At 46.1% G+C, this 21413-nt stretch overlaps 1 protein-coding gene across 1 annotated transcript in view; it reads right to left on the reverse strand.

The window, feature by feature from the left end:
• The window catches only part of klf7a (Kruppel like factor 7a), a 32036-nt gene extending 22201 nt beyond the window's left edge, over window positions 1-9835 (reverse strand). Inside the window, exon 1 of the mRNA XM_085800745.1 lies at window positions 9507-9835. Within this exon, the coding sequence (XP_085656871.1) occupies window positions 9507-9608 (102 nt within the window). The 5' untranslated portion in view covers window positions 9609-9835. The remainder of the gene's footprint in view (window positions 1-9506) is intronic.
• Window positions 9836-21413: the final 11578 nt, after the last annotated feature.

Here is a 21413-nt window from a genome sequence, read left to right on the forward strand (position 1 = left end):
TAAATGACGGTTGTGTTATGAAGAACTAATTTCTTAAAGGGATAGTTCAACATTTTGGCAAATTGGCCCATTGCTATAGTCATAGGTCCTAGTCATAGGTTACCTCGAAAAACAACTCTGTCTGGTAACATTCTGTTATTATCTCACAGCGTGGTGAATGTGCAGGTCACAACTTGTCCACCAGAGCGTTTTGGAGTTGTTGGATTGTGTATTTGATGAGTTTGATGAGGGAAACCAAGAAATCTCATTAGCCTCTGTAGCGTAGCTCTGAGCAGCTTGCAGCTCTGCTCCGTCGTTCTAAAAATAGCTTGCACCGACAATTAAAGGTAACAAACATACTGCTATGACTATAGGGATTATGGCAATGGGCCAATTTGCCAAAATGTTGAACTATCCCTTTAATGATTCGACAGGTAGATTGTTTGAATTGGCGACTTGATTTTGCCCAAGGCCCTGTGTTTATGTGAGCCCACAGGTCAGGACCGAAACTCCCAGCTGAGACCGAAAACGTTAAAATTAGCGCCGCTGCAGAACGCATCCCCCGGGCTGCTCGCCATACACATCGATGTGCATCCGAGGAAACGGGAGAGGGCGGAAGGCGTAAACACAGATGTCTTTTGGCAGCCCGAATCTTAATTAGCACCAGGAGATTCATCTAATCAAAGGGTTGCCAGCCCATCATTAAGGCTAAAACACACACTTCTCTCCTCACATACCAGAACAGAACAATGGGAAACAGAGGTACGCTGTCACGCTGATGAATGGGTCTCCCCACAGGTCTCATTAAATCACAGAAGGGCACTTCCTCGGCCGCTGGAAGAGTGAAGCAGGGTGCACCATCCTCTCTGTCCGTCTATGCTGCCACTTGCTGCATTTTTTCTCTTCTTGCATGTCAAAATAATATTTTTCCCGCAGTAAAAAAACATGGTTTCAGGCTTTGACATCACAGTTCAAGCCGAATCTGCCTGGTTTTGAGGACACGAGTCGTATTTTATCCAGACAACTCAACCCTTCAGGGGCTTGGAAGGACTGAAACTACACGACGTACCCAGTTGGCTGCAGACACCAGTGTCTTTAGGGTAATATGGGGCCCCGCTTGAATCTTCCACTGAATTTAGCATCATCTGCTGAAAAAGGAGAACATATTTCATCTGCTCCTGACCACCCATCCCTATGGTGTCTCGCTGCCAGAGCAGGTACACGCTGTAAGGCAGCTTTGAGGAACACAGGGAGTGACAAAGAGGCCGATTCAAATTTAATTTTGTAGTAATTTGTTATATTTTGTGAAGTATACCTCCTGTTCATTCAATCCACTGGGTAAAGTGAGGCTGCAGACCTCCAGTGGCCCTAAAGTGAGGTTTGTGGTAATTTGATTAATTGCAAATTTCATCTTGGGAATTTGCACAATTAAAATATGCCCTGCTTTAGGCCCTGTCTTGTGGAAGGGTGCTGTTAGAAAACTTAAAAGACAAAGAGTCATCTCACCAAAAGATATAAAAGCAAGGAAAGGAAAAGAAAAGAGGAATAGAGAGATAGAAAGAGGAAAAGGAGGTGAGGAGTCTTTGCAGAGACAGACACAGAGATGGAAGAGAAAGGTCCCGACTCACTGTGCAACCAGCTGGACAGCTTTGGAGCAGTGAGCCATGGCAGGTGGAAAAACACCACTGGCTTTGCATGTCGGGCGACCGCAGCTGAGCGCCGAGGCCGGCATGCAAAGCACACACACACACACAAACACACACGGGCCTGCACAGACTCTCACAAAGACACACAAAGTCTCTGCTGCTTACATAATGCAGTATTGTTACGTCTCTACCGGACTCCATGAATGCAACCTCGTGCCATGATGATATCTTGTTACAAAAGCGCACGCTGTCTAAAAGTCAACACAGCCTGGTCTATGGCCGCTCTCAGCTGTGATCTTCACCACTGACTGCTTTATAAACTAGCCAACCGGTTTCAGAGCGCGCCGCGTCCTTGCGGCTGTCACCGCCAAGAGCTTAGGGCCGTGATTGATGGCTGGCTTCAGATGACAACAACAAGCAGCGGTGTTTACTCAGGGCAAATTGCCCTTGTCTCTCTCTCCCTCTCTCCCCCCTTCCACCCCCCCCCCCCCCCCCCCCCCCCCAATGCTCTCGCTCGATCTTCCAAGAGAGATGGTCCACATGGCTGGATCTCCGGTTCTGGATGGCTAGGAGCCCCTCGGGGTGGGATTAGCCTCCTGGACTGACAGCTAAACAAACAAATAAGCCAAAGCCGGCCTTCCCGCTTGCCAAGGCTGCCTAGCAACAGGTAGGCAGGAGGATGGAGGATGTTAACGCTTGGTATGTCGCAGCCAATGGTGGCTGTGAAATGCCTGGACATAGTGTGGATATGTGGCCATGACCAAAAGCCGGTGGGTTTTCACATTATGTGAACAGGCTGCAACATTGAGGAAAAATAAATCTGTGGACCCAGCAATGTAATCAAGACTTCCTTACATAGTCAAGGCCGTTTTACATACAGTGATTCACCCGCAAAGTAAAACATCACCATACTGAGATGATATGATTCAGCCAGTGACAATGAGCAACCTGCCAACAGCTAAATGACAATGTTATGGTGAGTCACCTGATTCATGTTTACCTCGAACTGCAGCCAACGCTTTTTTTTCTTTTTTTTTTGCACAAGGCAAGAAATAACAGATACTTTGAATTCAGTTATCAGATGGAATATGTACAGTATCCGCATAGTTTGATGATAGAAATTAGCTTAAAGGAACTTTCAGGGACATACTATTTCTTGGCTGGGCACAGTGAGTCTCTGCTGGGTCCCTGGCAATGTCACAGTGAGGACAAGTTTCCAGGAAATCACTGCACCCAGCAATAAAATAGTCCCACAGGATTTTATGCTTTGTTTTTTTTTTTTGCACTAATTAAACAAACATGATGAAACATGTTCATTCCAGAGCTTTAGAGGAAGCCAATATATCTCTTCTGCCACTTGTCTGTGGCTTTATGTCCAATAGTCAGGGCATTTAACTGTTAACAACATGATTAAAAGTCAAACAGATGTGCATTTGCCACGTTCTTGGAGGATTTTATGATGATAGACTTGATCCATTGAAGCAGGCCGGGGCAGTATATCCTTATGTCAGAGCAGCTCCTCTCCTCTTCATGGTGGGAAACTTCATTGAAATAACTGGGGGGGATTGTCTTAAATTAGATGTAAATACTTTTGATGCAACAGTTTCTTCAGCAAATTTTTTCTCCATGCCTTTTATTCATGTTGTGGCTCTGTATAAAAGGGGTCTTTGTTCGGCATTGTGCTAAATTTTGATTGCATAACTCTCCTGAGTTCAACTTTTCGCAGAGCCTGACTTTAAATGGGGGGTTAGAGCGGGGCAAGTCAAACAAGGCAGCTGTGACTTCGTCAAAACTGTCTTCTCAGAATTTGTCAAAGGGAGAGAGAGCGAGTCGTGAGATAAAGAGAGAGAGAGAGAGTCTGTAGTGATCCAAAAGCATAAAATGAGTCCCTGAGACTTCTCTTTTCTCTTCTCTCCCTGCGGTTGCCAAGCCGGATGGCAGAAGCGAAGCATGTCGGATCACTGTAAGGTGCTGTAACGGCTTCCCGATTTCGCCTCAAATGATGTGAAAGTCATTGCCAAGCCATGTGTGCTGGTGTGAGGCGAAAAAAATGACTGGCTCCTCTTCTCACTGTTAATCAAACCTGGGGTGGCAGAGCGTTTCACAGACGGAAGCCATACATAAAGATGTGCTTGTTCACCACGCTCCCTCGCCCCCCCTCCCCACCCCCACCTCGTCCTCTCTCCCTTCGCTTCCTCCACCCCCTCCTCTCTCTCTCTGCCAGTCACCAAAGCATCAGACAAATGAATACTTCCTCCGCCGTCCTCTCTTTCATCAGCGCTTCCCACCTTTTCATCAACGCCCATAAAGCAGTAGCAGGCACCTATCACCGGCAATCGCCTCTCAGCTGCCTGAGTGATGAGACAGAGGTGGCAGAGTTCACTAAGCGCTCTTATGGCAGAATGGATGTTACTGGGTCAGGGGGTCGTTCGCACATCTCGTTATACAACGCACACAGACACACAAACCTGCGTGTGGCGGTGTGAGTATACGCATGGAATCCATCCAGATAAGATCATATCAAAGCCAAATAATGAAATTCTGACAACATACGCTCATGTGCATGCGAGGATGCACGGATGCTGCAGAGATGAGTAAATTCGGAGGATGCTCAAACCTCTGGAGACTGAAATCAAGGCAAAATAACAACTTAAGTGCATGCAAAAGTGAACTGCTGAGCTCCTAGACAGCAAAGCAGGCACTGTCTTGATAAGATAACTGCTGCTGTTCAGGAGCCAAATTGAGTTTTTGCAGTTACAGCTCATTTATCTGTTTATACTAATTAGATGAACTCACAGCTCTTTTATTAGAGTCTTTTTTTCCGTCTCCCCCCTATAAACAATCGTGCATCTCCTCTCAGAATCGATGCATCGAGTAATAACCTCTGAAAACACACCTAGAAGCAAAGCAGAGATGCTGCATTGTAGGCTACACACAAAGGCTTCCTTTCATGGCTCAGCGCGTCACGGGGGCCAAGTCGTGTCAAACAGATTCTTACGTGGAATCCATCTTCGCGATCTTTCTGACCGCCATCGGGTCGAAGGTGGGCAAAACAACGCTGCGGGAAATCAATTTCATATTTGACATCGGGGTGTCAGGAGGCTGCACAGGACTACTTTGAGCATACCTGGAAATTAACTGCAGCAAGAGGAGAGCGACGGTGTGATGGATGAATGCAACTAAACTATTAGGAATGGCCGCGCCGTCACCTCTGAGGTGATGCTGCAGCGCTACTGTCCTGCCTTTCATCCTGTCTCCTCAGGCTCAGTGCAAATGAGACCGGGCATCAGTTAAACTAAAAAGGGAATTAACTAAATTTTCCATTGGTCCATGTCCAAACTTGATTCCAGGAATCCCACATCTCGTGCTTACAGTTGATGTGACATTTTAATAAAGCCACAGGCGAGGAGCGGAGACACCACCAGGAGCTCTTTGGAGACAAATAAGATTAAGTCCCAGTTTGTCCTTCCTCCTCCTGCTCGCAGAATACTGAGCTGTGCCTGTTACAGGATTGATTTAATTTCAATTTGCATAAAATTATATCAAATAGAAGCCGGTAAAAGGTCACGGGGAAGATACAAAGTGCTTTTTAAGAGCATGTTCGTTTACTTTCGCTTCCTAAACTCATTCATTCTCATGGCTGGTGCTCCACAGAGCGACTCGTGCATGGGGAAAGGACTGTTACCTGGCAGCCGCTGTGTTACGACACAACTGAGCAGCGTGCAGCGTGGGGGAAAAACGCACAGGTCCCGAGCTTACACAACAGCTCTGCAGAGATCAAAAATCCATACTGTGCTAATTCTATAAGAGGAAAGAAAAAGAGAGAGGAGGAGGTGGAATAGGGGAGTAGGGAATGAAGGATGGAGGAAGACGCAGACAGGAAGGAGGGGGCCGGTTGGCTGCGATCCCCAGCATGCCTGCTGTGTGTGAGAAAGCAGCTGTGGCCTACTGAGGATTACATAACATACTGAAACACATACGCACCGGCGTGCACGTACGCACACACACACACACACACACACACGGCTGGGTATGGATGCATATAGATTCAGTTTTTCTGCAGATTCTCAGCTCTATCTTTTCTCACTTCTTCCTCCTCTCTTCATCATGACCTCTCATGGGGGGGGGTCACCGTGCCGCTGTATCTCTCGGACCGTGTCCACACAACTTTAACCACCCAGTGCCGACTCGAGTGACTTTTCTCAGCTTCGCCACAGAATCGCAATCGCTCCATCTATCTGCATCCTCTGGACACTATGCATCTTGTTCTCTGACTGTCTATCTGCGTGTCACTCCTGGGGGGTGGGTGGGTGCGGTGGGGGGGGGGTTCGAGCCCACCGGACTGTGAAATGCGAAACCCTGCAGCGGGGAGAATGTGCATGCTCTGCAACTTCCCCCACCGCTCTCCCCCAGATGGAGCTGCTGCAGCCGCCGCCACCGCTGCTGCTGCTGCTGCTGCTCTTACTTGGGAAATGTGTATGTTACTGAGTTGCAAGCGAGAAGTGGATAGAAGTGGACGCATCTGAGCACGCAGGTTTGCATATGGAGGTCAAGCTGCCCCCCCCCCCCCCTCCTACATTTAGAAACACAGAAGCCACGCACAATCTGTCCACATCCACATATAGACTCCCATAATGCACCGTGCGGCAACATACAGACATTTCGCTTGGCTAGGCATCAGGCACTCAGTAGACACATGTGTGTGGGTGTGTTGTTGAGCCCCCAAGGCGTACTATATATTATGCTGGAGGGTATGGAGTGTGTCCTGGGGGTCAATGACAGACAGCCATTTGTGGTGTCCCGTTACCCATCAGGGTCAAGTGCTGTGGATGAGGCCACGTCATCTGATAGAGAAAAAAAAAATCTAATCAGGCTGAAATCCAACCCAGATGTTTTGTCTTTTTTTAATGTCAGCATCTAAATACTGAAGATGCTGATAAATGCTTGGCAGCAGAGCCAAATGAGGTTTTACCAGCGTGAATTCCAGTTTACAAAGGAGCATAACAAGCACTGGAAACTGCAGCCAAGATAAAAAAAAAACAACATTTCTGTTGGTATAAAGATGCAAAAATAACACGTGGACTCTTTGCTTTGAGGGAAAGTGGGCTCTGCGAATAATGAGTGAGTTCTGATCAGCTCGTGCTGGTTCCAAATCCAGCCCAGCGCTGCTGTTTGTTCCAACTCTGAACAACCAACTGTACTGGGATTTGGAAGCGAGACAGCACAGTTCAGTTTGGCACCATTAGGTTCAATAATGGAACAAATAGCAGCCTCAAACGTACCATCTGCAGACCTCCAAAACACTTTCCTCCTTTTCTGCTCCCCATCCTCCAATAACCGCCTGAATCATCCCTCACAGACACTAACAGGGGACACAGTCTTCATTCTTGTCATCGCATCTCAGGGAGCCATTTAGGGGCCGGCTACAACGGCCTCCTATCTCCCCATCGCAGCCCATAAAAGCATCAAAATCTAAATTGTGCCTGGAACACAGAGGGGATTGCTCAAACTCGGCGTCCTCGGCTGGAGACAGAGCTTTTAAGGCGAGTCACTACTCATAATTCCTGTATTCAGGCAGGCCTCCGTGGCATCTTCATGTCGCTACAATGAACACACAGATCGCTTTGCCAAGAACATGTCTGTGCTGCGGGGGTTTCAAAGTGTGGGGCAACTCATAATCCTTTAGCTCAGAAGGACACAATGCAATCGTCTTATTCCGAATAAGGGTTGTTTCCAAAAAAACGCCTTTGATATTTACTCCAGTGACTTGTAATGGGACACAAGGCTTGAAACGCTTTGAGTTAAAGCCAGCAATTTGGTTGGGAAAGTGTTTACACTCTATAAATGATCTTATTTTGTTTTTTGCAAATTATTTAATTACTGTCCTATTTTGCTATAGAATAAGGATTTAAAATAATCTATGCACAGAGAGTGACATGAAATTGAGACATTTTCAGCTACAAAAGTGGCTAGAGTCATCTTACATCCCCAGTGATGGACGTGTATTGATGCTATAAGGCAAGAAATGCATGACATCTCTATTTTAGATGAGATGTTTATTCACCCCAGACTGAATCCGGGGGCAGTAACAGGGTTCATCCCTTATATCATCTCACCATGAGAGCAGGGACCTGTTTGAGCAGCAGAAATTGAACTAAAGCCTCTGGATTTAGGAGACAGTGATTATTTAACTTCATGGTGATCCGTCTTTCGGTCCAAAATGGACGTTGTCCTCGGCGAAGGATGAGCTGCAGACAGTAAATCCAGTCAGAGAAACAAACTGACATTCCCAGAGCTTTCTCCAGCCTTTCTGCCTGCACATATGCTCTCCCTCTGTCTCCCTCTCTTCCATTTGCATTAGGTATTGATTTTGATATGCAGGCTGTGGGTGAGAAACAGGAGAGAGAGACAGAGACATGCGCTGCATATGGTACAAGTGGGCCCATGCAATTTAAAAATCCACTGACAGGCAGTGAAGGCAGGGAGTTGGGAGACTTGTTATGAAAAGATGCAGTCGGTGGCTTAACAGTAGGATGCCAATTAGGCTGCTTGGCCACAACGAATGGATCCGCGGTCACGCACCGGTTTCTCTCCCTCCTCCTCCCCTTCACCCTCCCTCTCTCCCTCCTCCTCCCCCCATGAAGCAGAGAAGTGAGGAAAAACTGAAGCTCCTATTGCTTGAACAATACCGGCATCAAATTTCCATGCAATGATTTTTTCTTTTTTTTTGCCTGGTCAGTCAAGTGCAGCATGGAAAGCATCATCACCAGCACCAGCAGCAGCAGCAGAGGCAGCAATGCAGGTGGGCTGATGCCTGTATCGCCCTTATTGGGGCTTATAAGGAATAAGGAAAGTAGGCAGTGAAATACGCTTAAGAGGAGCTAATAGGGTATGAATGCCAGGTTTGTTCAGTTATAGAAGCATTTTTCACCTGATTTTTACCCCTGAAAAGGATCAAAAACCAGCATTTCCACATGTAGGAGTAAAATTTGTGACAGGTGTAAAAAAATAAATAAAAAATAAAAAATCCACAACCATAACCAACACAAACAGTGGAATAATAGCAGACTTTCCACTGTGGATCTCAGGGCTGATATCAGCAGGAAGGAGACATGTGAGACTGAGTATGGAGCAGTAATGGCCGTGGAAAGTACCGGTGCATCCATCACCATGTGGCCGCGTGGATCCCCGAGCTTTTCTCTCAGTATTCATCCACTGAAGTTGGATGAAGGAAGTGTATGCGTGTGTGTGTGTGTGTGTGTGTGTGAGTGAGTGAGAGAGAGGGTGAGAGAGAGAGTGGGGGTGGAAAAGAACATGCAGATGACAGTTTTTCCTCTCCCACACTGCCTTCGCACATTTTTTTTCACCACTGCATTTAAAGATGGTACAAAGCCAGACATGTTAGGATATCTATTATGAATAAGAGAGGGGACTTCTCTCCATGCGGGGGAGGGAGGGGGGGCTCACAACTCAGTAATCTGAGGGATGTAGATGTATTATTCACGACCAATTCAGTCCCTATTATGGGATTCGGATCTTCATCTTTCCCAAATCGCATTTGACAGCTTTATTACGCGCCCGGCGTGCGCTCGCATCTTATCCACTTTGCCATCTCTCGGAAAAGAAATGTCAGATCTGTGAGTGATAGAAACAGCGTTTCACCTCCTCGTTTGTCCCTGAACTCCGCACGTCCGCGCTGTTCAAGGGGGTAAAAGAAAAAAAAAAGTTGACGCCTGCATCCAACGAGCGCGTGTGAGCCCAGATCAGCGAGAGGAGAGGAGAGGAGAGGAGAGGAGGAAGAGGAGGAGGAGGAGGCTGGTTAGCGGTGAGGGATGCGCGGCGGCTGGGAGGGGGGTTGAAAGTTGAGACGTGGAGACCTACCTGCTGCCAGTTCTCCTCCAGCGACGGCATGGCAGAGAAGTAGCCGGTGTCGTGAACGAGCTGAAGTTCCTGAAAGATACTGTGGTTCGCCAAGACATCCATGCTGACGCTCGGTGATGGAAAAAAAAAACAAGGGGGTGATCCACAAGAAATATGCCTCCTTTTCTCGGCTGTGTCAGACCTCTACATCCACTTCTTTCATATTAGTCCGGGAGATGAGATTAAATGCTCGCTGTGGCGGTAGGGCTCCCTGTACCTGCGCGCATTATCGGAGTCGGTGCGTAAAAAGAGACTGGATGTGATGGAGGCTCCATGCGTATCCGTGTTGCCAAAATAGACACTGATAGGGAGCCGGAGGAGGGGAGGGGCTTGGTAAACGGAGGGGCGTCGTTTGGTTTGTCAATCAACTCCCCCTGCTTGTACATTTAAGGGAAATGGGCGGTGGGGGAGTCATTAGTGCGGAGGTGGAGCATGCAGAGGCGGGGCTAGGCGGATTCTGCAGGCGGGATTGGCTCCGGCGCCCTGCCACTCATGCCAAATATGGGCTGGATAGGTGAGCTATTTATGGATGGGTATATTAGATTTGGAAAAAGGTCTGAACGGCTAGTCCGAGAGGAGAAGCCGTGGTGTAAACATCATGTGCTCACAAACAGGAGCGGGAAACAGTATTAATAGGCTGTGATATTGTTCCACTGTGTAAATATTTAATTATAATGAGGCATTATAGGAAAATAAACTTGCATCATGCTTTAATAATGAGCTCACAGTAAACTTATCATGCTTGATCTCCTATAATAACACTTCCTATATACAGTATGTATGTATGTTTTCTATGATAAAAACATTACATCCATTCAGGGGGGGCGCCCTCACAAGTTGCTGGCCGGGGTTAAAAGTTGTATTTTCATATTAAGACATGACAGGCAAGAGAGGGCTCTCATAGTGACCCACATTGATAAAAATCTGCCTCAGCACTTCTTTTATGCAGCTCATGTGCTGTTAGGGTGAAAAAAAGTCCAGTGTGTGTGTGTGTGTGTGTCTATGTGTGTGTGTGGAATGATAAATAAGAAGCCAAATCTTCCTGGAAACGTCTTGTTTGGTGGTGTGAGTAATGCCGCTTATTCGCTCGCCCCGTGTAAAGCCATTGAAATTGTACGCTTCCACGCAAAGCTCACTGTCTCACACACGCTTTCTCTCTTTCTCTCTCATGCACACACACACACACACACACACACACACACACACACAGTGTTGTAGAGGTCTGTAATCTCATTACAGTGCTAGGGGAGGCTGGCCGAGGGCCCCGGCTACGCGATTTACACATGGCATTTTGGGAGGGAGAGCTCAGCTCAGACGGACGAAGAAGCTCCTGCTGACATTTATCCATTGGACACAACTCACTCTATCTCTCTTTTCTTTCCCTGCTCCCCCCTCCTCCCCTCCCTCCTCTGTCTGCCTCTCTCTGGCTGTTGTCTCCTCCTTTTTTCTCCCTCATCTCTGATATCCCTCCTCTCTTTCTGCCACCCTCCATCTATCTGTCCCTCGCTTCTTCCCCGCAAACCTCAGCAGCGATGACACGACAGAAAGAAAACACATGATAGAGACATGAACGCAAACACCGTCGTCGGTTGCCATGTGCCGGAGAAAGAAAAACAACAATCCAGCATGCCTGGGTCCTGTTTATCCAGTCATGGCATGGCTGAGTGACTTGTAAAATATTTAAGAGACAAATCCTGTTATTTTTATGCATTGTTGATGCAGCCCCCTTGGATTATAGAGGAGGAGAAAGAGAGCAGGGAAAGGCTTTTATTCTCTGCAAATTGATAAAGGGAAAGATTTACACAGAAGTATTCAAATCAAAAGAGCCGGTCTCACAATTGCATGTGTAACCTCTCACATGACCTCTATTTGCTGCAGTAAATACCATATTTAAATCAAAATCTGACCTCCCTTATGTGACCAACCAAACTTTTTCTTTCTAAACATGGATTTTGGCACCTGGCTTCAAAAACTCACTGTATCATTGTTGTGTGATGGAATAATCTGAACTGCTATGGTGTTTCTTACCCTATATTAACTCTATAGTATCTTTTAATGCAAGTCTCTATCATACACGTTCAAAGGACTGGCTCACACTGCAGGTTCCCTCTGTTAACACTGAATTTGGAAAGTCCAGTTGTTCTTACTTTACTTTACTTTACTTTATTGTTTTATTGTACGTGGACAGTCCCAATTAATCAACTGCATTAAATACAGTAAAAAGGGCAGCTTTAGCCAGCATGGCTAATATCCTGCTGTAGTCCCCGGCCAGATGACAATGGGCATCCTAAAAAAACAACAACAACAATATATTACAACACAATGATTAAAAAGAATCAATAGGGAAAGGATAGAGCAGGTAGACATCAGTACAATCATGCAAAGACAGCACATAGAAACATACAAGAGCAGCACATGCAATATACCAGTAATCACACACAATAGGCTACATCAGCACATACTGTACTACACATTCTGGGATGCAGACAGACAGGGGTGCATGCAGACATCACATAGACAGATAGAACACAGACAGGCAGCATGATCATGACGCAAATAGCACAATATCTTAGTGGGTACAGGTGTAATTATGAGTGAGCCATATTTTTAGTTTGGATGTAAAAGTACAGTATGTATGTATTTCTTTAATATGGGTGGGAAGTGAGTTCCAATTTTGTAATGCTTTAACAGAAAATGATAGCTGGCCAAATGTACTTTTCCTGAATGGGACTGTTAAGTCACCACGAGTGGCGCTTCTAGTGATCTGACTAGTGTTACTGCGTTGGTTTATGAATGAGTTCAATGGTGGAGGAGCTAAACCATGCAGGATTTTAAAGACCAGACAGATGTTCCTATATTTTATTTTATGATATCCTCCCAGCTCAGAAGCTTATGTTTGTGTAAGACATACAACTGAACTGAATCTGAAACTTACTTTATCTTACTTATCATTAGGACATTTTAAATCCATAACTACACGTTTACCTCCAACTGCTCTCTGTTTTCAATTTATCTTTGTCACTTTTACTTTTTGGTATTTCGGATATGCTTGTATGTTTCAAATGTTTTGTGTTTTGTCTTGAGTTTAAATAAAGGTTATAATTAAAAAAAAAGGATAGTTTCAGAAAGTACTGTCAGGTGACTGGGCAACCTGTATGGAGGGAAATGTATACTTTACATAGAGAAGTGATGAAATGAGCCGTCTGTCGTCTAGCAACCTGGTTAGCAAGTCTTTGCATTATTACTGACTTGGAGACACTTTATTTGCTGCTGTATTGAATTTTATATATACTATTTTGTGCCATAATCTTCCCATTAATTTTATCATCCACACTTTGTTTCAGGCAGGTCCCTAAAAGTTGATGAAGCCGCGTAGAAAGAAGCAGAAATGGTTTCACCCTCCGACTTTTTACCACCGGGCTGTCATCAGGGGGAATTAGCAAAACTGGATGCCTCATTTTCGTTCCCCCTCTCTGACGTGTATCCCCCCTTTCACCCCACAAACCTCCCCGCCTCCCCCCCTGGCCTGAAGCCCCATGCATATCATAGATAAAAAATAAGTGCTCACCATTATCCGTGGGCACACAGCGTTATATTGTGGATGCTGACATTGCTCTTACCTGGCAGTTGGTGCTTTTACTATATTAATAATGGAGCAGGCACCATCCATCATGGGGATATGAGGCTGCTAATCATGTCAGCTCCCTGCATATTCACTCCTTTCATCAAAAGAGGAGGAGAGGTAGTGGGAGAGAGGCAGAGGGGAAAGGAGGAAGAGTGGGAGAAGTGACGGTGAGAAGAGGAGATAAACAAAGAGAGGGGGAATAATAGAGGAAAAGAGGGGGAAGAGAGAGATGGAAGGGGACAATATCAATGTGCTGAACACATGACAGATGCCCTTGGCCTTTTGCTGAATGGCTTCCCAGTTGGCAGGAGTTAACCAGTGTATTTAAACAGGACAAGACGAATGGGACCTCTGCTCCCCCTGCTCACTGAACCAGCCCATTTCTATTCCAACTCACAGCCTTTCCCCCATGTGGGAATGCTAATATGGTTAGCTGACATTGCCGGGGTTAAAACTTCATAACGGCATTTCATCACAGTATTCGCTTTACTGTAACTCCCGCCATTTCTCAAAGCGTCTCCTCTGAACTTCAGCGGTTTTCCCCGGCGTTTGTGCCGCCTGACACGGCACAAAAACAAACACGGCGGGATCTTTTTTTTCACACTGTTTCCAGAACAGTTTAAGAAGAAGACCGCCGTGTTCCGCTAACATCATTTAACCGGGGGGCTGCAAAATGTTCTCAAACAGGTCGACTTGATTGAAAACAGCGCGTTTTTGTTTTGCAGCAGATCACCTCTCCACCCATTAGTCTGCTGCAGTCGAAGGACACAGAGTGTCAGCGCTCAGCTTTGCTTCATTTTGCCTCATTTGGTGTAATATGACATCCACATGCCCTGATGTGTTCGGGCATAATATTTGCACAATTACGCCGCGTTGCCTTCTTGTTCAAATTGCCTCAGTGGAACACACTGATAACCTTTATATTTAGAGGAAATAAAAACTGCACAAATTCGCTTACAACATCTGTCCTTCGAAGCACCCAGCATCAGCATAGGGGAGGAAATGTGCCTGTGATTGATGGCTCTGGTTAAATAAAGATAAGATTTTAAAAATGTGGCCATATGTCTGCCGTTATGTACTGTCTCTTTTGGCTCAGAGCCTGGATGCAGAGCATCTTCAGCATCCTGACATCTTCTTCATTCTGCTCCTCCATAAGGGGAGAACCAGGGGAGCGGGGAGAAGGTGGAGGTGGGCGACGAGCAGGGGCGGGGTGGATTTCAGAGCGACAGGCCGACTGAGAAAAGCGATAATGAGCGCTCGGGGCTGTCTGGGGTGCAAACTCCTTCCCGTGCAAAGATAGCTGCGAGGGGGAAAGGAACAGGGAATGGGGGGAGGGAGGAGAAAGGGTGGATAAGGGAAAAGTGCCCTCTCAGCTGGGTGATGTTTGATGCGGCGATGCTGCTTCCTACGCCGGGAAAAAAGAGCGGAAGCACAGCCATTGACGAGGCCATGAGGGGCAGCTGTTAAGTGCCAATTAGGCGACGATGAGTGGGAGACGGAAATACCCATTTTGCACGCACACACTCCTGCAAGCAGGCAGGGAGGAGCAGTGGGAAAGTGAAACAAACAGGGCCTAATCCCTGTCAGTTTTCCCGGAGTCGCTCTCCTTTTCACCCTCTATCTCCCACCCACTGTTAGGTAATGTCACATCAGTGTCGACTGAAAGTGTGGGTTATGATTTACTGTTCCATTTAGGTCTGGCCTCTTCCGAAGGCCGCTGAAAAGGATGTTTTGTAAGAGCTTGTCACATTATGCCAAAGGAGAATGGCCCGTGTCAGGCGTCCAATTAGCGAGTGGATTCGCTCGCGTATTTAGTCCGTGACACAGAAAATGATAAGGTAAGTGAGGGAAGTGGTTTTTAGGGGCTTTCTCCCAGTCGTAGATAAGCTCCTGAAAGGGAAGCATCACATCCAGTGAGTCACTCGGTCTATGTGTGACTGTGTATGTTTTTTTCATGTTTGCTTGCATGTGATTCTGTGTTGTGTTAAAGGGATAGTTCAACATTTTGGCAAATTGGCCCATTGCCATAATTCCTATAGTCTTATAGGAGTAGGTTTGTTACCTTTAATTGTTGATGCAAGCTATTTTTAGAATGGCGGAGCAGAGCCACGAGCTGCTCAGAGCTACGCTACGGAGGCTCATGGGATTTCTTGGTTTCCTGTTTCTCCGCCGTTCTAAAAACAGCTTGCACTGACAATTAAAGGTAACGCACCTACTCCTAAAGCTATAGGGATTATGGCAATGGGCCAGTTTGCCAAAATGTTGAACTATCCCTTTAAAAGTGCAACACGATCAAATGAGTCCAGATGAAGACAAGAAGCCAGACTTTCCAAATCTTGTAATGTGAAAAGAAAATTAAGAAATAAATAAATTATATCTGGTAAAACTGATGTTAGATCAGTTCTAATACTAACTGATGTCAGATCAGTTGGTGGCAGCTGGACAGAACTCCTGAACCAAGCGCAGCAGCATCATGGGAGCAGGTTCACGACAATGATGTGTGATTTTAGGAGGTCAGACATAAACACCTCCTCTATTTGGCGCTATGGCAACTGTCGCTATAGTGAAGCAGCAGATGTTATTTACAGTAAAATGAGATATTTACATGATGTGAATGCAGCTCCTGCACACACACACACACACACACACACACACACACACAGCCACAGACACATTATCTTCCTGCCTGTTTTTTTCCTATCCTTTCACACATTGTTCACATGAAACTGTACAACAGTCCAAATTACCTTGATAGATTCCCCAAATGCAGAAGCGCCAATGCGTCATCGGGGTCACTGACAGTGAATGAGTTCTTTCATGTCCGAGCTCCCAGTCAATCTTGTTTCTGTGCACGCCGCACATCTGAGGCCTTGGTAATTTTCTCCCCGCCGCCTGCTGCCTCAGATCCGCCCCGCACCGTACTGCGTTTTGTATATTCATGTGTGTACCTTCCTATCTTAATCCTAGCTATTACTCGCATGGCTGGCCATGTCAGGGGGAGATTTGCTCACTCACAGTGAATGGGCCAATATTGACAGCACGCCCACCGCATCAGCGATCAGTGTAAGGGCTTAGCGTGCGCTGGAGTCGCAGGTTTGAAGCTGAATTCAATGAGGAGAGTGGTGTGTTGGAAAACAATCCTCACAGGGAATCTATGCAAATGCTAAATGTTACTCTTAGACTGTCAGAGGTGATAATTTGACTGGGGATGTTCTTGGCTTAAGTGTTGTCCGCGTGCTGCTGCGTTCAATGGTAATCCACTGTAGTGCAAGTTTAGGCAAACAATCATGGTGGTAAAGCTGTAAGCCAAAACTCTTAATGGCTTTTTGGTCTTATCCCAAGGAGATTTTGTGGATGTGCACACAAATACTAGAGCCTATTGATGTATGATGCCATAGAATTGGCTTGAGGATGCTAGTGGGAGTCCTGATAGTGGTCCAAAGATAGAGTTGATTATCAGCCAGAATCCCACCCTCTAAATCCTAATTTTACATCTTTACAGGAACAAGAAGAGGCTCGTATTTTGTTCTTTTATGAAGTTGCTTTGATTGTGCATTTTATTTGATCACAATATCACAGATACAGTGAGTCCAAGTGATCATGTGCACTGGCTCTTTTGGCATCACTTTGAACCTGAAATTTCAAATTAAAAGCCTTAAGAAAGGACAAACTTAAAGCAGAAGTAAGCAATATTTTTGTGTTAATATAAGTCTTAAATAGTTATATCTTCCGACAGCAATCACTTACATAGAGTGTTTGGACTGAAACACGGGTCTGTCAGTCACTCTGCTCTGCTCTGAGCCGAGGAGAAAACTTTCCTTGTATCCTACAAGTTTTATCCAATGAGGAGAGAGAACGGCATGAAGGGCTGTGTGTGCAGCCAAGGGATGCGCGTGATTGTGGTAACGTAGGGACGAGGACCAATAGATCCATGACGAGGGCGGGGGCTGCTAACTCCATCGGCTGACACGGCTGGTGCGTTCAAGGCAACCCGTAACTCGTGTTTTTCCGACCTGTGAAGTCGTACCAGTTCGATCTAGTACGAGTTCACGGGTCGGAAGTTACGAGTGGCCGTTATAGTGACTTTCACAGGTAAAACAGGTCGGAAAAACACGAGTGGGTTGCCTGGAACGCTACAAAGTCGTAAGTCGTGACTTGAAGCTGTAATTTACGGTTTCAAAAGCCTGCCTCGAACGCAGCATTAGCCAAAACGACCGGATCGCTTACTTCTGCTTTAAGTTCTCAGTTCTTCTGCATGCAAAACCACCTTTCTGTTGTGTGTCCATCAAGTAGTTGATGTTGCCATAAAGCTGCAGCTCATCTTGACCCCTGCACCACCTAAATCCCTCTTCAGATGAGATCCAGTCCATAGTGACCAGTGCTGGCAGCTGTTAACCAGGATTAGATCACCTCAGCTTTGGCCAGGTCAAGTGTCTTTTAGAATAAATTTGAAATATTTATCCCATCTGGGTTAGTGGGACTAAGAGCAGGGTCAACTAGTCTTTCAATTGAAGATCTGAGTTCCCATAATCCACCTTTGCCGAAGAGTCCTTGAGCAAGACGAACCCTTCCCAGCCGCTGCTCCATATCTAACCTCTGCGACCCAGTGGAGATGAACTCATCCTCTGGTAAATAGATTTTCCGTCTGGGTGTGATTCAGTTTCTGTTTGAGTTTAGCTCAGTTCATCCGAGTTCATTTTAACTCAGTTTACTTTTCCTTTTTCTTCCGCAGTTCGGCTCAATTTAATAAAGTGGGAGAAAACTCTTGCTGTCGTTTATCAAACACGGCAGCAGCGTCTGGAGCAGCAGCTGGCCCAAACCCCAACTGATCTCTCCCATTTAGAGGTCAAAAGTTGACAAGAAGCTGACTCCCCTTTCATCCCGCAAAACCGGGAGCGTCTCGCTACATTTTCCAGAGGCATGTCATCACTTCAAAAGGTGTTAGTGAAATGATTTGCAGACGAAAGCGCCGTCGCCGCCTCTCCCTCCTTCCCTCTCTCCCTCCCTCTCTTTCTCGACGGGTTCACAGTTGTGTCTGTCGCACTTTGTTTTGCTTAAATGAAATGATTGAGTCCTGGCTCTGTGACGGCGTTTCAAGGAAGGGGAAAAAAAAAAAACAGCCTCACATCATTACCGGTGACATTAGCAGGTGACAGCAGCGGCAGCCGAGCCAGCCGATGCACCGAGGTTCAAAGCACCTGAGCATACGTAAACAGATGAGACGGGAGAAAGTCAAAGGGAGGGAGTGGGACAGAAAGCAAAGAGCAAAGTAATAGCTGGCTTCAACATGATCATGCATCTGCAAAATAATATTCAAAAATTAACAATATAAAGTGATAATTCATCGCATAATGACAGAATTGTTGATTTTATGCTGGTGAATTCAAGTTATTTACCCTTATGGGAGTGCTTTTTACACCACAAGAACAAAGAGCATCATATATTCACCCCTGTTTTGTAATACTCTGCTTGAAAGCTCTGTATGCCCAGGTCAATACTGTATAAAAAAAACCATGTAGTGTTGCATTTCCTCTATGCTTCTCCAATCTCCCAAGTGCAGAGGCCATGTAGTCAGATACTGTAAATTCCCTTAATCGATTCGGGGTGCAGGTCGCAGAGTCCAGCGCTTCAACAACAAAGCAAACTGACCTCAGGGCAGGCAGTAAAGTAAAACCAATGCTGCTAAGTTGGACGCTTTAAACGCTCATGCACGGCTGTAAAAGTGTGGCGTGATGTGGACGTGGCCATATGATAGTCATATGACAGGGAGGTTGCGCGCCCTTTGGCTGTTTGAAGCGATGAATACTGCACCTTTTGTCTGAGTGTGAATGGTGCATTCATGGAACTGAAAAAAAAAACATCCTCAACAAAACAGATGCACAGAGCCACAAGGATGAAACATATTCTCTGAGATTGTTGCTCGATGGTGATCATCATGTTTGTTGATGGTGATTTTCTCCCCAAACTAAACTCGTTTCGTGAAAGCACCTTTCATCCTGTCAGCAAATGGGAGCGAGCTTACGCGGCGGATTCGTCACAGGGTTTTGGGTTGATCCGGCGTCACCGTACAAACAGTAAACAAACTCCTTCTTGGAAGAGTGGGGCGTCTATTTATTTAGCAGAAAAGCGCTCCCCATTAGCGTCTAAATTACCGCTGTAAATAGGAGGTAGTCCACATTAACAACCATCGTCCTCTGTGCATAATGCTCCCGGCGTCAGCGTGCCTTGTGATTATGGCCATTTCTGCTCCATTATTTCAGCACCAACTCACCAAATCCCCCTTTTCAAATTTGTTGCCCCCCCCTCGCACCCTCCCGTTTGCTTCAGTACAGTGGGGCTCGCACTTCAAACTGCTCTAAAATGAGCTTTGCTTTGCCAGGCCGGCAGCGAGCCAGACCAATCATCCCTCTGCAATAATAGAAATCTTCTGGCTGATGATAGACTGAGGCAATCACCGGGCAGGCTGAGTGGGCTCTTCAGTCTGGCCTCTCCACCCCTGCTGTTGGTTGATAGCAGGGGGGGGGGGGCTGGCATGGGTATCTGGTGGAGGCCTCTGTGAGCCCTGGCTGGCTGGCTGGCACACTGTGTGAATACGTACGCTAGAAAAAACAAACAACAATAATAAAAACTAGAAAAAAACACTCAAGGCTGGGAGGGGGGATAGAGTGCATCATGGTTTGTCATTTAAAGGAGCCGTGCTATTTTATTTTTTCCTACAGGCATTCTTATTTCTCTTTTGTTATAATGCAAGTATGTATGCACCTGCAGGTTATGACATTACCAATCCTCTTAAATTCCTGCACTGCATCTTTAGATTTCAGGAACCATAAGAAAAAAAGCCACAAAACAGCTCAGTGTCAATATATATCTGATGTGCTCATATGTGATCTGAAAGGGTTTTTATAGCAGGAGAATTCTCTCAGCGAGCTGAAGAGCAGGTCATCCAGCTAAGGGGCACTCGAGTCTGATCCAGTATTGCGTTTTCATCAAGTTGGAGGATGAACAAGAGATAGCCTATGTTTAAAAAAAAAAAAGAATGGTGAAAATTGAAGGAGCAGAGGCGTAGATATCCTGACCTTTAGTCCACAGAATGGAGTTTTTGGGATGACAGAAGCCCCAGAAACACAACATCTTTTGTTCTACCTTCTCCGAATGGAGCAAAAGCTGTAGTTCCATGAACGGCCACTGGAGTCTGGTGTTACAGTAAAATGTCCGACTTTAATTTTTACAGTCTCATACAAACAGTTAAAACCCACATCCTCCACAAACTGACTTTTCAGTCAAGTACAAAATCATTTAAGAGTTGGACAAATTAAAATCTTTCCAATCAATCCAGCTAATCTTTCTGTGAGAGAACTGGCAAACAAACTTCATCCGAGTGATCCTGGCCTGAAGTCAATGTGATATAACATCAAAAACCTTTCCCGCTTTCCATTTCCGCCCCTTCTACTTTCCTTTCTTTCAAACCCCCTTTCACTGGCACATTGTTCAGAGTCGAGGCTGTGAAAACCAAGACATGCACAGTGAGCAATGTGGCTCTCACCAGCTGTTGATAAACCCAGCCGGCCACCAGACGCACAAACAAGATCTGTGGACCTCTCCCCCACTGATGTGCATGTGAGAATGTTTCTGAACTCGGCCGACGGCGTCTGATCTGTCAATCCCATTTGTCTTGGGTGAGGCTGCAGAACTCTAATTATCACACAAACAAACTGCACACATACATAACACACATCGAAATAATATGACTTTGGATAAGTCGAGAAAAAAAGAGAAAGAAAGAGAACAGAACTTTCATTTAAATATTCCTTTTACACAACAGCAGCTCCTTCAGAAAATAAACAGTTTTCACACGTGAGAACAGAAACATTTTGCTAGAAGGCCGCACTGCCAGATAGTCATCATCGAACCACCGTGGCTTCTTCACATATACCGCCCTTCTTCTCTTTCATCCCCTCATTATTTCTCTCTCAACCACCCTCCCCTTCCACCACGCCTCGGCTCTCCTCTCCTGCCCCGAGCACCTCTATCCCTCAATCATGCCGCACTTCCCCGGCTCTCCACACCTCCACTTCGACCCCCGCTCCATCCCTTCATCCATCCTTCCACCTCTCCATCGCGTTCATCTGCATGGAGAGTGTCACATTCTGCCTTGGCTAATTGGCTCTAATTAGAGTCATTCAGCAGGGGTTAATCAAGGATGACTTACGCAGATTATGACGGGTGGGGGTGGGAGTGGGGGT

The sequence above is a fragment of the Trachurus japonicus genome, chromosome 2 (genome assembly GCF_045865225.1).
Source record: "Trachurus japonicus isolate A0001 chromosome 2, Traja_1.0".
In the NCBI taxonomy this organism is placed as follows: domain Eukaryota; kingdom Metazoa; phylum Chordata; class Actinopteri; order Carangiformes; family Carangidae; genus Trachurus; species Trachurus japonicus.